General features: G+C 38.2%; 1 protein-coding gene across 1 annotated transcript in view; it reads right to left on the reverse strand.

Moving 5' to 3' along the window:
• The window catches only part of LOC139964000 (flavin-containing monooxygenase 1-like), a 42,151-nt gene that overhangs the window by 17,738 nt on the left and 9,807 nt on the right, over window positions 1-14,606 (reverse strand). The window contains exons 2-5 of the mRNA XM_071965294.1: window positions 12,592-12,707; window positions 3,423-3,583; window positions 2,783-2,949; window positions 1,710-2,001 (exon numbers count right to left, since the gene is read on the reverse strand). Coding sequence (XP_071821395.1) covers window positions 1,710-2,001; window positions 2,783-2,949; window positions 3,423-3,540 — 577 coding nt within the window. The 5' untranslated portion in view covers window positions 3,541-3,583; window positions 12,592-12,707. The remainder of the gene's footprint in view (window positions 1-1,709; window positions 2,002-2,782; window positions 2,950-3,422; window positions 3,584-12,591; window positions 12,708-14,606) is intronic.

A 14,606-nucleotide genomic window follows, 5' to 3' on the forward strand; every position in this document is an offset into this window, starting at 1 on the left:
CATGACGATATTACACTATGAACTTGATCTTTTACGAAGCACTGTTTTGCGTAATATAGTATAATATGACTCAGATCGTACCTCGAAAAGTTGGTGGTTCGTGGACAACTCTAACATCCACAGTGGGTCCTTGGGGGGGGGGGATAAAGTTATGGAAACCCTGATATAGAGTATCCCATGGTTATTTTTTAGGTCAACAGACATTAATAACCAGACACGGCATAAGCCATTGCATGCTTTTGCAATAAGTCCCCATGGAACCTCCTGACACTTTCAAGCACATTAACAATTAACGATCTCTGTTTTCAAGAACTCTTACATTTTACTCGATTTTGCGACGATAGCCAATTGCATTATGAAATTCTATATAAACAGGTTTACAAATGGGCACAGGCATGTCGGAATTTACACATATACCCAAAAACCAGACAGCAGAACTGCAGTGTGGTTCGATACTGTTACCTGAATAATCTTATGTGAATGTGAAACACTAGGCTGTATGGTATAGCCAGGATGAACAACATACTTCAATCTCAGTAATACAGGAAACAGCATTGAGTTATGACAAAACAATATTTACATTGGCAGCTGATGACAGATATGGAAACTTCTCTTGTATTTAGCAAACATATTGATCTCTATCAAAGACAATAGGCTTCTCCTACTCATTGTGGTACACCTATACAAGTCGTACATTAAGCAGCCGCCGGACGATTTTTACCCCTGGTCCCCAGGATTTTGCATCTGTTTTGATTCTAAAACATCTAACTAGGCGACAGTTAATATACGTAAACGGCGCCTGGTCATTTCCCCAACATTACTACACTCGAACCTGAAGTTTATATTTGGCACTGAATCTCGATAATTGTGAAATACATCGGAAAACTTCAAAAACGATATAACACTGATGATTCACAATGATATCGTCTATTCCAATAGCAACGTTGTGTAATAACAGTGCAACGTTCATTACTCACTTTTGTGCACAGGCATGGACGCAGCGACGTACATGGTAACTCCAAAAGTTACCGACACACTTAAGCCAATGGAGATTTGGTCCAGACTTCTGATTATTTTCTACGGATGCCATTAAGCTAATATTTAGTTGCCAACAGCCACTCCTATTATTATGGGGCGAAACGCACATGTTATCCAATAAGCTGGTCGATGGGAGATACGGTAAATTATGAAACAAGGTTTCCACATTTGGCCTCTGGTGACTCCAAATGACCTTTGATATCAACCAAAACTAAGTGAGATCAACGTGTCACAACTATATACTAGTTATGAGAATGGTCCAAGCTTCCCTTCTTGATATATCTTGTTTATATCGTTTTCACATTTTGACCCCTGGTGACTCCAAATGACCTTTAACCTCGCCCAAAAGAAACAATAGGCTTATTTTACTCAATATATGGTACCCCGAAACATTTAATATGAGAGTGGTCCAAGTTTCCCTTTTTGAGATATCGTGTTTACAAGAAAGGCGTCACACACGCGCGCTCACGCGCACACATTCATCCACCTGCATGACTACAAAGGTAACGATTATCATCGAAACCAAAAGCGAAATTTGTAACTGTACGTTTCACTTATGGTAGTAACACTGTGTGATTACTCTATATTGTACCAGGTTCTTCTTCTTTTCCGATCTACTGTGCTGAAGGGGGAAAAACGTACAGAAGTTGAAAACAGGTCATTTTACTCACCGATAACGAGTACTGTTTTATCCTTAAACGGTTCGTCAGTTCTGTATTGAGCGGTATGGAGAATCTCACCCTCAAAGATCTCATCACCTTCGACTTTGGGTATAAAAGGATCTGTGAAGAATCCGCTACAAATCATGACGTAATCGAAAGTCTGGCTGACGGTCTCTTCGCCACGTTTTTGAGTACGTACGATCCATCTGCCTGTGACGTCATAGTCTTCAGCTGGCTCGATCTTTACCACGGTGGTATCCAGTTGAATGTAACCTCGCAATTTAAAGTGATCTGCATAGTCCTACATAGGAATAAAAAACCACAAGTGAATTGTGTACCGATATGTAAGTGTTTATACTGGTATGTAGTGCACGTGCTATTTGAAATTGTAGTGATTTGGAATATCCAGAACTTGGAAAAAACTTCCAGCCTTTACCGGGATTCGAACCCGGGCCTCCCGCTTTTATATGCGGGCACCCTAACCATGGGGCTATGGACGCTGATTGTATGTCCAGAGGTTCGAAACCCGTAAGGAATGTCGTAATTCCACTCTAGGCGTTTGTCACTTGTATCGAACAACGTATATATATATATATATATATATATATATATATATATATATATATATATATATATATATATATATATATATATGAGCGGATACCGAGATGTAAGTATATAACGAGACGTAAGCGTATATACTCTCAAAGTGTAAACCAACATATACATTTTATATCGATTCGATTAATCTTGCGATCCTTTCTGCGTCACTATGATCGAGTTTGCCATCCTCTCGGATAGAATGCTGAATAATTTATCTACATGCAGCTTAATTAAACAACAGTTTGCAACACGACCATACCATATATCATAACACAACATACCACATCATAACACGACATACAATATCATATCACATGCAGTTCGGTACCGTACTTTAACCAAGGACCTGTTATCCTGTCTTACCATAGTATATCGTACCATACCGTACCGTGGGCCTGCCCGAAACAACCGTTCCATGCCATATCATAAAGCTTCGCACATTTCCACATCATACCATGCGTGAAGTATGTTTTCCTTACGTTCAAATATTTGAGGTACGTCTTATGAGGCACGAACGGAGGCGCATCTTTGGGGAATGGAAAATCACTGTAACAAGACTTGATCGTACATGAATTAGTAACCAGTGACCTGTAAGTTCTACCAGACGTCCCTTTGGATGTATCGGGGTCATAATTCCACATTCCACCTAAAATGAAGAAATACAAAAATAAAGAAATAGATAGATAGACAGATGGACGGATATATATATATATATATATATTTATTTATTTATATATATTTATATAATAATAAATCTATTTTTCATTACTTTGTATGCCAGTTGCAGGTGCCTGTTATTTGACAATTTGTTTCCGTTTAAATTGCTATGTCTGCCTACCAATATATGAATGTAACTCGACTACGTGCTATGTCAGTAAAGGATTTCGGAGAAAATTATAAGTAAAGTTATCATTTATGATAGTCTTAAGTATTCACTATACATGGCTGTTTCATGATTTGTGAATCATGAGTAACTATTGAAAGAGCTTCAGTCAGCAAAGAAAGTGAACCAAGTGAAAGTGAACTAAGTTTCGAATTAAGTCCTGCCGGCAGAAATATTTCATCTACCCATGATGTTTAATCATCGATCAAATGTAATTATATATTACAGTTCTTTACCAATGGATTTAAATTTGTCGAATGCCGTAGGTACCAGTCCTTCCTCTAAACACGTCTTAACAGCGCCGAGTCCACACGGCCCTGCTCCAACGATAGCGACTGTTTTGCTGACGGCCATTTTAAAGCTATAATAGATCTATGCAGCTAATATCTAGAGGTTTCTGAAAGGGTAAAAACAAAAATGACGGACAGTTAGTAATATCTTTAGTATAATCATGTTAAATATATTAGTAACAATGAAGTGTCGGTTTAAATGTAACCAATATAGCCTATACTGTAATATATCAATAATCAGCAGTTAGTTTTACAACGCTTAAGCGACCGCAAATGTGGGAGAAACCCGCAAAAGGGCATATGGATTACAACTTACACGTTGGGTGGCTTCCAATGCAACATTTTATCTCAAATTTAGAGCCTTTAGAATTTAGAAAGTCATTTCAGGTGGGAAAACCGTGGATTGCTCTTGGGATGAAAACCCCGTCTTACTATGACCCGACCGGAAATCGAACCCGAACCTCCCCGATTGCTAAGCTTCTCATCACCGCCTTTATCCACTCGGCTACAGCACCGGTTATATAATCATCGTTATAATAAATATGCAGGGTTCTGCCGCTGCCGGTCGGCGCCGGTCGGGCCCGACCAGCACGCTGAATTACCGACCGCCACAATCTGCCTGAATGACTTTTCCGACCGGCACTTATTTTCGATAGGAACTCCAAAACAGCTCCATGGCCGGAGGGTCGAACGTACAGAAACAATCTGTTTGAGACTAGGGGAAATCCAGTTCATAACTGTTCAAAATATCCAACACATGACAGTGTCATACTTAGTAAAAAATACCAGAGTTCCGCATTCCAGACCAATGACTGTTTTCCGTTTCCAACTCCCGATCGTACTTTTGATAGTTTCATTTATATCTATTTTTATCGCGCGAGACACAGGCACTATCCAGCTAGCTAGTACACATACGGCCGTTAACCTTCGTAGCGGGTAAATTTACATCATATTGCATTAGGCACGAGTGACAAGGGCTGGAAAACCTTGCGAACAGTCCGAACCAGGTTCGCGGGAAATCCGCGATGCTCGCGGGAAATCCAGCCCGGCTGGCGAAAAAAAAAATCGGACAAAAAAAAAATAGAAAAAACAACGGGACGAAAAACTAAAAACAAAACACAAAGGACAAATAAGTACATCTATAAAAAAAAAAGTAAAATTTCACAAGAAAAGTTTCAGAAACAAAAGGAAAATGTTCAGAGAGCGTGCTCGCAATTTTAGTCACAATACCAACGAGTAATGATGTGTCCCCAACCCACTTACAATGGCTATTTCGCAAGCTTCAGGGTATACGTGTCACACGGACACCCACGGCCCAGCGCGGGAAGGTTGCTGTAATAAATCAGCCTCGCGGGAAATGTTTTGAACAAAAATTGCCATTCCACGTTCTTTTATATTTGTATTGTATGTTGGTTAGTTAACGTTTTCTTTCGTATGAATTTGACTTCAGTTCAGTGTTCCCACTAAGGTGCGGGATTCCCTTCAACTGACTCAGTAATCCCGCAAAGAAAACATTTGTCTGCTGGAAATCCCCGCATCGTTTTTTGCATTCGCGATGAGTTTATACTCAATGTACAACTTATTCACTTGACCGTATAGAGAAAAAAAACTGAAAATCAATTGTGTAACAATTGTACGGAAAGGTGGTAGGCTACACCTTTCAAATTTTACGAAAGATCGAGCAAAGCACTTTCGAAAAATTCACGCCAAATTCATGCATATCGTACTAAATGCAACTAATGTCATGTAAACAAGGCTCTAGTGCATCCATTTATGAATATACTGTAAGACCACATCTGGTGTTAAGCGGGGAGAAAAGAAAGTATTTTCTAGCATTTCCAAAAATACCGAAAAAATAATATCCTACCATAGTTAAGTGTATAGCAAATAGCCTAACCACCTCGGCGGTTAAAACGGATCTCACGTAACTACAAAATCACACCTAATTGTATTTTGCGGAGTTTACGTTTTCTACAAGAACATGGAAACAATATTTATTTGGGAGTGGACTCTCACTCACTGTCCATCTAAAATTATCATCTCAGCCTGAATGATTTATTTAATAGGCACCACCGGCTGGTCTGTACTCTGGTGCTCCAGATATTTGTCCTAACTTTTTTCATTAATTATGAAAAATTCCAGACATGAGATCTCATTTCAAAGCTGTCTACATGTGGCTCAGAATACTCGGGAAGGGCCGTTTCCGGCCATCTGGGGGGTTTCCAAAACCCAAAATTTTCTTGTACGCTCCATGCCAACTGATGGTGGCGCTCCGCTTGGATAGTCCTGCCGGCACTCAATCCACCCTGGGCAGAACCCTGAATATGCAGTTGTCAACATTATCATACAGTTAAATAATACTGTATTCTACACAGAAGTACATGGTTTGATAAGAAACGGCAGTATCAAACGGGAGAGGGAAACATATTAGTCAGGATCGGAGTTTATTCTTCACAAAACAAGTATTTTATCTGCATGAAGATGGGTCGGTCGGTTTATAACCACGCGTCCACATGCAGTGGGTTTTTCTTTATTTCATGGAGACGAAAATGCAACTTGGTATGTGTGAAAATGGACAGAAGGCGTCACCCGATGAAGGGATGGACAGTCCGTTACGGTGGACGTTATACGGTATATGTTGATAAATTATAGTGTTATGGTTAGTCAGCCATATTGAAAATACATTTCAGTGCAACGCTCGCTTTGAGAGGGAGAGTCAATCAAAGATGACATGAGGTTAGAGGATGTGTACAAATTTGTCAATTTGTGTCCTGCATGTGTTCTCGACAAGCTGGCTCTTCTTCCATTTTTACGAATATCGTCACTATATATCAGTACTATATGAGGTCGATAGTCACTGTTGGCCCAATCACAGCAGTAATTTAGCAGATTTCTTAGAACCAAGGCCTGAAGACATATGATACTGTGACAGGTATGAATTATGCCCCCTACGAAAAAAAAAAACTTGTCATTTTCCAAGTTGCAGTATATTATCGCTATTTATTGCTGTTAAGCAACAGACTGAGGCCAGTATCTACTTAAATGAATAACACAAGAGAGGCATCGAGTCTCTACTGTAGGTCAATTGAAGTGATACATCTTAAAGCAGTATGGTGACCTCCGTCTTCATTACAGTTTAGATTATGTTGTTTCAGGGTTAGTGTTAATACTTCAATTCTTTGTTGAAAGCCATGTAATACGGACAATACAGCAACGCCATTTTGCAAAATATATAAATATTTGTCTGTCTACTCTCTCCCCTCCAGGGTAGGGTAACAATACAACCTGATACATATGCCTGATTCAGCAATGGATTTAGGTTATCTTCATGATAGAACCAATTTATTGGAATTCATTGTATCACTATCAATTGATAAAATTTTATTTGAATTTATCATATATATTTACATATAAAATGGTAATTAAACGGTCAATTTTTAGAAAAATCAGTGAGGTGTCTCTTAAACAGCACTTGGCGTCACCCTGAAATTAAAAAAAAACATTGTCATTATCAAAAATAGACATACAATCCGTCGATCTGCCTGCACCATCGATCGATACCTGCGCGATATACCCATGCTTGCGCTAATGACGGATCAATAGATAGCGCAGCGCTATCGATCGATGGCGCTAATCGGTCGATAGCGCATAATATATATATATATATAACATATATATATTAAATGGAGGTAAACTATAAAAAGGCAAATTAGTATACCAGTTTCAAAGCGCTTTACAGACGTTTTATTACCCAGGTCAATGATAACCTTATTCAGAGACAATCCGTCTAGACGGCTACAGTAATATACTGCACCCAATGACAAATTACCCTGCAGGTAACCAATTAACGTCTGGGTGGAGAGACGCAATGAAGATAAAGCATGTTGCGCAAGGACACAAACAACGTAATGAACTAGGAAATAATAGAACTAGCAATCCATGGATCATAAGTCCGAATGCTTGGCCAATCGTTCACCACGCCTTTTTGGTTCCTTGCTAAAAGCAAAGGAACCTATGTATTCAGGTTGGCGTGTGTGCGTGTTTGTGTGTGTGTGTGTGTGTGTGACGCTTTAGCTTGTATGCACGATAACTCAACAAGGGATTGACTGATCATGATCAAACTTGGTGGGTGGGTGGCCCACAGTGAGTAGATGAACCCTATTGTTTTTGGTGCCCACAAAGGTCACCAAAGGTCAGTTATGGTCCAAAAACCCAAAATACTAAAACTGCAATAACTCCCAGTGCCAATGTGTGACAAGGTTGATATTTTGGGACAAGTTGTGAACTGGTTAGGGGAACATTTTGAAACTTAACGGTCATGTGATCTGAGGTCACCAAAGGTCAATTAATGTTAAAAAACTAGTATTTTTGCGATAACTTGAGAACGAATTGTCCGTTAGGGTTGGGAGTTGCTTCAGTGTAATCCAATTGTCGACCCACATCTGGGTGACCCTTGACCTCAATTTGACCTCTGGTGACCTTTTCATGTTTTGGGGATTTTTACAGTTTCGATGCTATTTTCAGATGTCAAAGGCACCTTCCGATCATAAATATCGATAAGTTGACCCCTGTGTGACCTTTGTGTGCGAACTTATATGGGGTCAAAGTTTTCGGTCGGAGTTAGGATAGCTGTACAGACTTATCGTGTTGATTTTTGGAATCAGCAGATCAAACTACATTTAAAACCAAGGTCAAAAGGTCAAAGGTCACATTAGAAAAAATGTGCTTAGTTTGGGAGAAAACGGGCTAAAAAGAAAATGTTTGGTTTTGATGCTAGATTTGGATATCAAAGGTACCTTCCGATCAAAAATGTCAATGGGTTGACACCCGGGTGACCTTTGTGTGTAAAGTTATACAAGGTCAAAGTTAATTTTCAGACATTTAATGCAATAACTCCCAGTGCCAAGGTGTAACAAGGTTGATATTTTGGGACAAGTTGCAAATGGTATAGAGGAATATTTTCAAACTTAACGGTCATGTGATCCGAGGTCATCAAAGGTCAATTAATGTTAAAAAACTAGTATTTTGGGTGAGAAAATGGGCAAAGAAAAAAATGTTTGAATTTTTACAGTTTTGATGCTATATTCACGTCTCACCAATCAAAAATGTCAATAGGTTTACCCCAGGTGACCTTTGTGTGTGAAGTTATATGAGGTCAAAGTAAATTTTCAGACATTTAGTGCAATAATTCCCAGTTCCAAGGTGTGACACGGTTGATATTTTGGGACAAGTTGCAAATGGTATAGGGGAATATATATATATATATATATATTCATATATTCATAATTTATGATTTATAACATATATAGGTTTATAATTACAGAGAGATTTAAAATTAGTGCCAGTGGTGATCGTTATTAAAATACTTCTTGAAGTTTCGACTTGGGTGGTCATAAATGAACTATTCTGACATATTCTAATGGAAACTTGGTGGCGCTCCTCGCTGAGCTGACACGATAGTTATTTTCGCTCTCACATTTTTGTCGTGTTTTTGACTAATCGTTGACTTGTTACTCATCGCTGTACAACGTAAAATGTAACATCTGGACTAACAACTTTCACTTTGCTTTTCTGGAATATAAAAAAGGATTGGTATGCAGAGTTTTCGTGAGTTTATATTTTCTTACTCGTTACCATCACGACTGTTTTGCCTAACAACAGGCCTTTACCCGCATAGCCTAACACACATGGACATGGATAACCACAGACTTACCTACAGCCCAGATACGCTTCGAAGTATAAGGTCACATATGACCGATTTTGAACTAAGGCCACGGGTGATCAATAGATTAAAGGAACTTAACATTGTTTGCAGGCGTAGAGGCGCACGAGCCGGTATTCAGGAGAGGTTAAAGCATACAAAGGCATCAAATTTCAGCTTTCCTTATGGTTTCTCGTCAAATATTAACAGTCTTCAGGGGAAATTTATACATCTAGAACAGACAGTTGGAAATATGCCGAACCTATGTTTTATTGCCTTGCAAGAAACGAAACTTCAAACAGTTGGAAACAAATGGGAAGGTGAGAATGTTCAACACCAAGTCGCTGACGAGGCTCTTCAATTGCAGAATTTCCACATGTTCCGCCAAGATCGCGGATTCACGGCTAATGGCGGTGGTTTGATGACCTACATATCGAAGGAATGGTCTATCAAGGCTCCCAAAGTGTGTTTCACCTTTTTAACACCAGACATTGAGTTACTTGCTGTGAGAGCTCGTCCTCGGTTTCTGCCCAGTGACATATCAAACATGACTATCGTAAATGTGTATACTCGCCCTTCAGCAAACTTCACGGTTTCGAACGCAGCGTTGAAAAATGCTTTAACATCAATTTTAATGGAGAATCCGCGTTCATATATCATTATTGTTGGGGATCTCAACAGGGACCATTTACCATTCCTCGAAACAATGGGCTACAACAACCTCGTAAATTTTGTCACCTTCCCAAGATCTAACACCATTTTAGATGCTGTGTATGTTAAAGGTTGGAGTTACTTCACTGCCAAGAAAATGCATCCTATAGCTACATCAGATCATTTCAGTGTTCTTATTATGCCACGATACACAGAACGTTACCGAGAAGCTCGAAAGATACCAAGACCAAAGGAAAGAGACACCAGGAAGAGTAATGTTGACAATTTACGAGTGATGTTGGATTCAACAGATTGGAGGGTTTTTACAGATACGTGTGACACCTTAGATGAATTGACACAAGTAGTATCATCTTACATCAATTTTACAACTGATATCTGCATTCCTTATAGGACAATGTCACACTCTGAAGTTATGAAAAGATTGCCAGCCGATGATAAGATCAAGCAGTTGGAGAAAGAGAAAAAGGAAGCAATTGATGATGGTGACACTACTCTACGGAACAGGTTACAGAGGCAAATAAACAAACATGTGTTCAAGAGGAGGAATGAATACTTTCAAAAGGTAACAACAGACAAACAGTCTCTGTGGGATCTACTCAAATCAATACGGAAACCAGATGAACAGCAAAGAAACTTGGTAACTGATGAGTTTGGCCAAAAATTAAGTCAACACTTCGGACGTTTTAATGATGCTTCGAGCAAAGATATTTCACTTATACTACCAGACCTATCAACTGCTGAACCACCAGTAATACTAAAGAAAGATGTAAAAAGACAATTTGGACTTGTTAAGATAGGAATTGCGTCTGGTTTTGATCAAATTCCCTGGTGGGTGTACAAGTATTGCTCTGAAGAATTAGCTGGCATATTCACTAATTTATATAATGTAAGTTTAAATGAGAATTCAATTCCGTCCCTATGGAAGCATGCTAAAACATCACCTGTGCCTAAAATCTCTATTCCAACATCTGTAAACGATTTTAGACCAATTGACATGTCCAGCATTGGTTTTAACTGTATGCAAAAATTATTATTTCCATACTTGACACAGGCCATCGTATCACACGGTGATAAAAATCAGTTTTCCTACAAAAAAGGCGTGTCCTGCACAGATGCTATACTCAAGCTCGTACATTGTGTTGTTTGTGGTTTAAATCAGAGTGACACAACAGTCACTAAAGTTTTATTCTTAGATTTTTCAAGTGCTTTTAATACGGTTCTACCAAATCGGTTAATCCAAAGTTTGTGTAGTTTTATCAATGAGCCTTGGCTTATACATTGGTTGGCTAATTTTTTACAAGGATGGTCTCGACAAGTCAAGCTACAGAAAGGTTATTCAGAGGAATCAAATATTACAGTGGGAGTCCCCCAGGGAGGTCCTCTATCTGCGTTACTTTTTACAATATACACAGATGATATACGTTCTTCAATGGGGTGTGATGTAATTAAGTACGCTGATGATACAGCCATATCCTGTAACATTTCAAAGCGGACACACCTTGAAAATCAAAATGACTATAAATACTGTATTGATAATATGGTCAATTTGTGTAAGCAGAAGAACCTCTTACTTAATCCAAAGAAATCTAAAGAAATAATTTTTGAAAACATTAACATTAAACATCAAGGTCTCATTCAGACCAGGGATCAGAAAACTTATGTTCAAGGCTCCATTGTTGAGCGGGTGTCTCATACTATGTACTTAGGAGTTGATATTGACGCCAAGTTAACCTTTACTAAACATATATCTAAATCGATGTCTAAGGTGTATTATATTGTATCAACGTTGGCATACATTACTCCTTATTTTCATTCTAATGTAAGAGATAAGGTTTTCAGCTCATCAATTCTGCCAGTGATTGTGTATGCAGTTCCTGTCTGGTATCACTTTCTACTTGAAAAGGACAAGAAAAGAATTAGAAGTTTCTTGAAATACTGCTCCAAAATATTTAATCTCGATTATGAAAGCCTTGTTGGTAAAGTAAACACTGCTGCTAAAAATGAATTCATAAGACTAGCTAAGAATATACATAGTTCTAAAGATCACCCACTTCACTCCGAGTTGATCTCTCTGTGCAATAGAACCAGCAAGTACAATCTACGTAATCCTACTATCTTGCCATCTTTTAGAATTATGCTTTTTAAGAACTCATTTATCTACAGAGCAGCCATTTATATTCAAAATGGGTTCTTAGAATCTCTGTTATAATACTTTTAATCCTTAATCTTTAAAACTTCTATTCCTCTATCTTATTTCTTGTTTTTGTTTCATGCTTTCATTTTTGTACATGTTTACGTCTTTTATGTATCACTTTTTTTTATGTGTCCTATTTATAAATGTTATCATTTATACTGGAATAAAGAAATTGAAAATTGAAATTGAATATATATGACAATGTGTATAGATGATACACTATACGGTTATGTAAGTCAAAGCTATATTCAAACATTTGTGATTGTCGAAATTATACTTCACGCACGTTTCATTTAACACAAAGTAAATGTCTGCACATGAAAGACTCTCGTCCGTCCATTGATTTGAAGAAGAAAAAAACACCCTGGACGTAAATGTTGTCCATCACTCGCATTTTCTCGTAAAATAACACAGTATCTACGGATTTAATACTTTTAACTAATAACCTTTAAAACCCTCGAAATACATAGTACTCACGTCCATGTACGACGGGAAGAGGTGGGGGATGGGGATTCAAACGAGAAAAAAACTTCATGTCTAAAAATTACCTGATTCTTCTTTACGGTTGAAGTCTCCTTCTCGATGGTGATCGTTGGAGAGCTGAGCCAATGATGTGAGGAATGTGAAAGGCTTCTGTTACTTATACGTGCACTCAGCAACATATCTGTCGATAAGAAGTGACGAACTGGTTGGACAACGACTGCCCATAGCAACAGATTCATACATTGTATGATAAGGTAGCTGTCTGGTCGATTTGATCTTTGAACTTAGCTAGGTAGAGGAACGTCGTGTGATTTATAACTTTCATAAAATCAAAATTGCGTCAATACAATCTGGCGACAGTACATTTAACCATTTAGTGAATAGTAAATTACAATTTTAATTTCGGTATTGATATATATATATATATATATATATTAAATTTTAAACACAACAATTGTCAATGCATGCAAGCTAAGGCATTTATTAGTTATGAGCCCTTGGTATTAAAGAGTAACATATGCAGTTATCAGCATTAACTCAATTAGCTGATGTTTTATCTCTCACTATTTTGTTGAAAATCTACTGTGCTAATTTACAAGCATTTGTAACATCTTATCATTTGATCAGATAACCAGTTTATCCTATAACGATACCGTACCCTTCCGGATCCCACCCATCCTCACCCCACCCCCACCCCCAAGAAGGGGATTGATTGTACGTATATAGGAATATGTGATATGATTAGTGTACCGGTGTAACTTTAGAAATAGAACTTTATTCGTTGAAGGATGTAATTTGTTCCATTTAACCCGGCTGCGCCTCGTTCAATGGAACAAATTCCATCTTTCAACTCATGAAATATTTGCACTCATAACCATTCATTATTTGTATATGATCCAACCTTTCGTGTAAATGCAAAATTACACTTTACCGTAATGTATCATTTACTACGCATCGGGACACACATGCCATTTTGCATATGCATTGAGAAGGATGGACAGGTGGAGTTATTTAAAATCTTAAAATTAAATAAAGTAAAGTACAATCAATTTTTTTTACCCCTTTGCAGGCCTCCGGGCAGGGGACTCTTACAGTATACAGTTTTAACTTTTAACCTTTAAAAATGAACCAGTTTTGTGCGTGGGAATTGGTGTATAGATATTCCACTTGGGGCTTATCTTGAGGGTATAGCTGGAGTACTGCTACAGGCGTGTACTGAAGCCTGGCAGGTGGGGTCATGGGGGTCAAGTGAGAGGAGGGTTTCGTCCAGCCATGGGTTAGAGGTTGGAATTGTAATGATTTTGCTGGGGAAGTTAGTACACACAGTTGAAGTAGGCAATCTTTTAGATTTTAGGGTGTTTCTAGCAGTAGAAAAGATACCTTCAGAGAGGAAGGAGTGTAGAAAAGATACCTTCAGAGAGGAAGGAGTGTAGTAAAGAGATCTTGAGAGAGGAAGGAATTATTCAATTAAAGCTTACAAATAGCAAGAGAAAATTTTCGTGTCTATTATTTAATGCCATTCTCGTCCTCGAGAACAAAGGTGTTACATAACACATTATGTACATGGTTTAAATCCTCGTTAGGTGATTTTGGTGTTTACTTATGCACACAATGTTAAATTGCATTTTATATGAATGCGCCATGTGTTTATTGCGTGGAAACAGTTTTCAAACTTGTCGCAAATACACAAAGTTCAGTGGTGTATGTCTTCAGCTTACCGCATGCATAGATGATTCATCTTATAGAGCCTATGAAGGAATTAAGTATCACCATTTTTTACAAACTGCAGTTAAATTATACGGCGTAACGCAGGCGACCTAGCTGCTGGTATGATCATCTACCGAGTCACGCAACATTTGTTTTGTTCTAACAGTGCCACATACCAGGAAGAGTAACTATACAGTTCTGTGGAATGCATACCCTGGTTTGAGAACTCTGGATTTATATGCCTATATATTCTAGGTGTCAAATTGTGTAAACCTTGGTAAACACGATATCTCAAGAAGGAGAGCTTGGATCAATCTCGTATTTCGTGTGAAGGAGTACTATGTGAGTTCAAGACCCCTATTGTTTTTGGTGG

This window comes from Apostichopus japonicus, chromosome 22 (genome assembly GCF_037975245.1).
Source record: "Apostichopus japonicus isolate 1M-3 chromosome 22, ASM3797524v1, whole genome shotgun sequence".
Lineage (NCBI taxonomy): Eukaryota > Metazoa > Echinodermata > Holothuroidea > Aspidochirotida > Stichopodidae > Apostichopus > Apostichopus japonicus.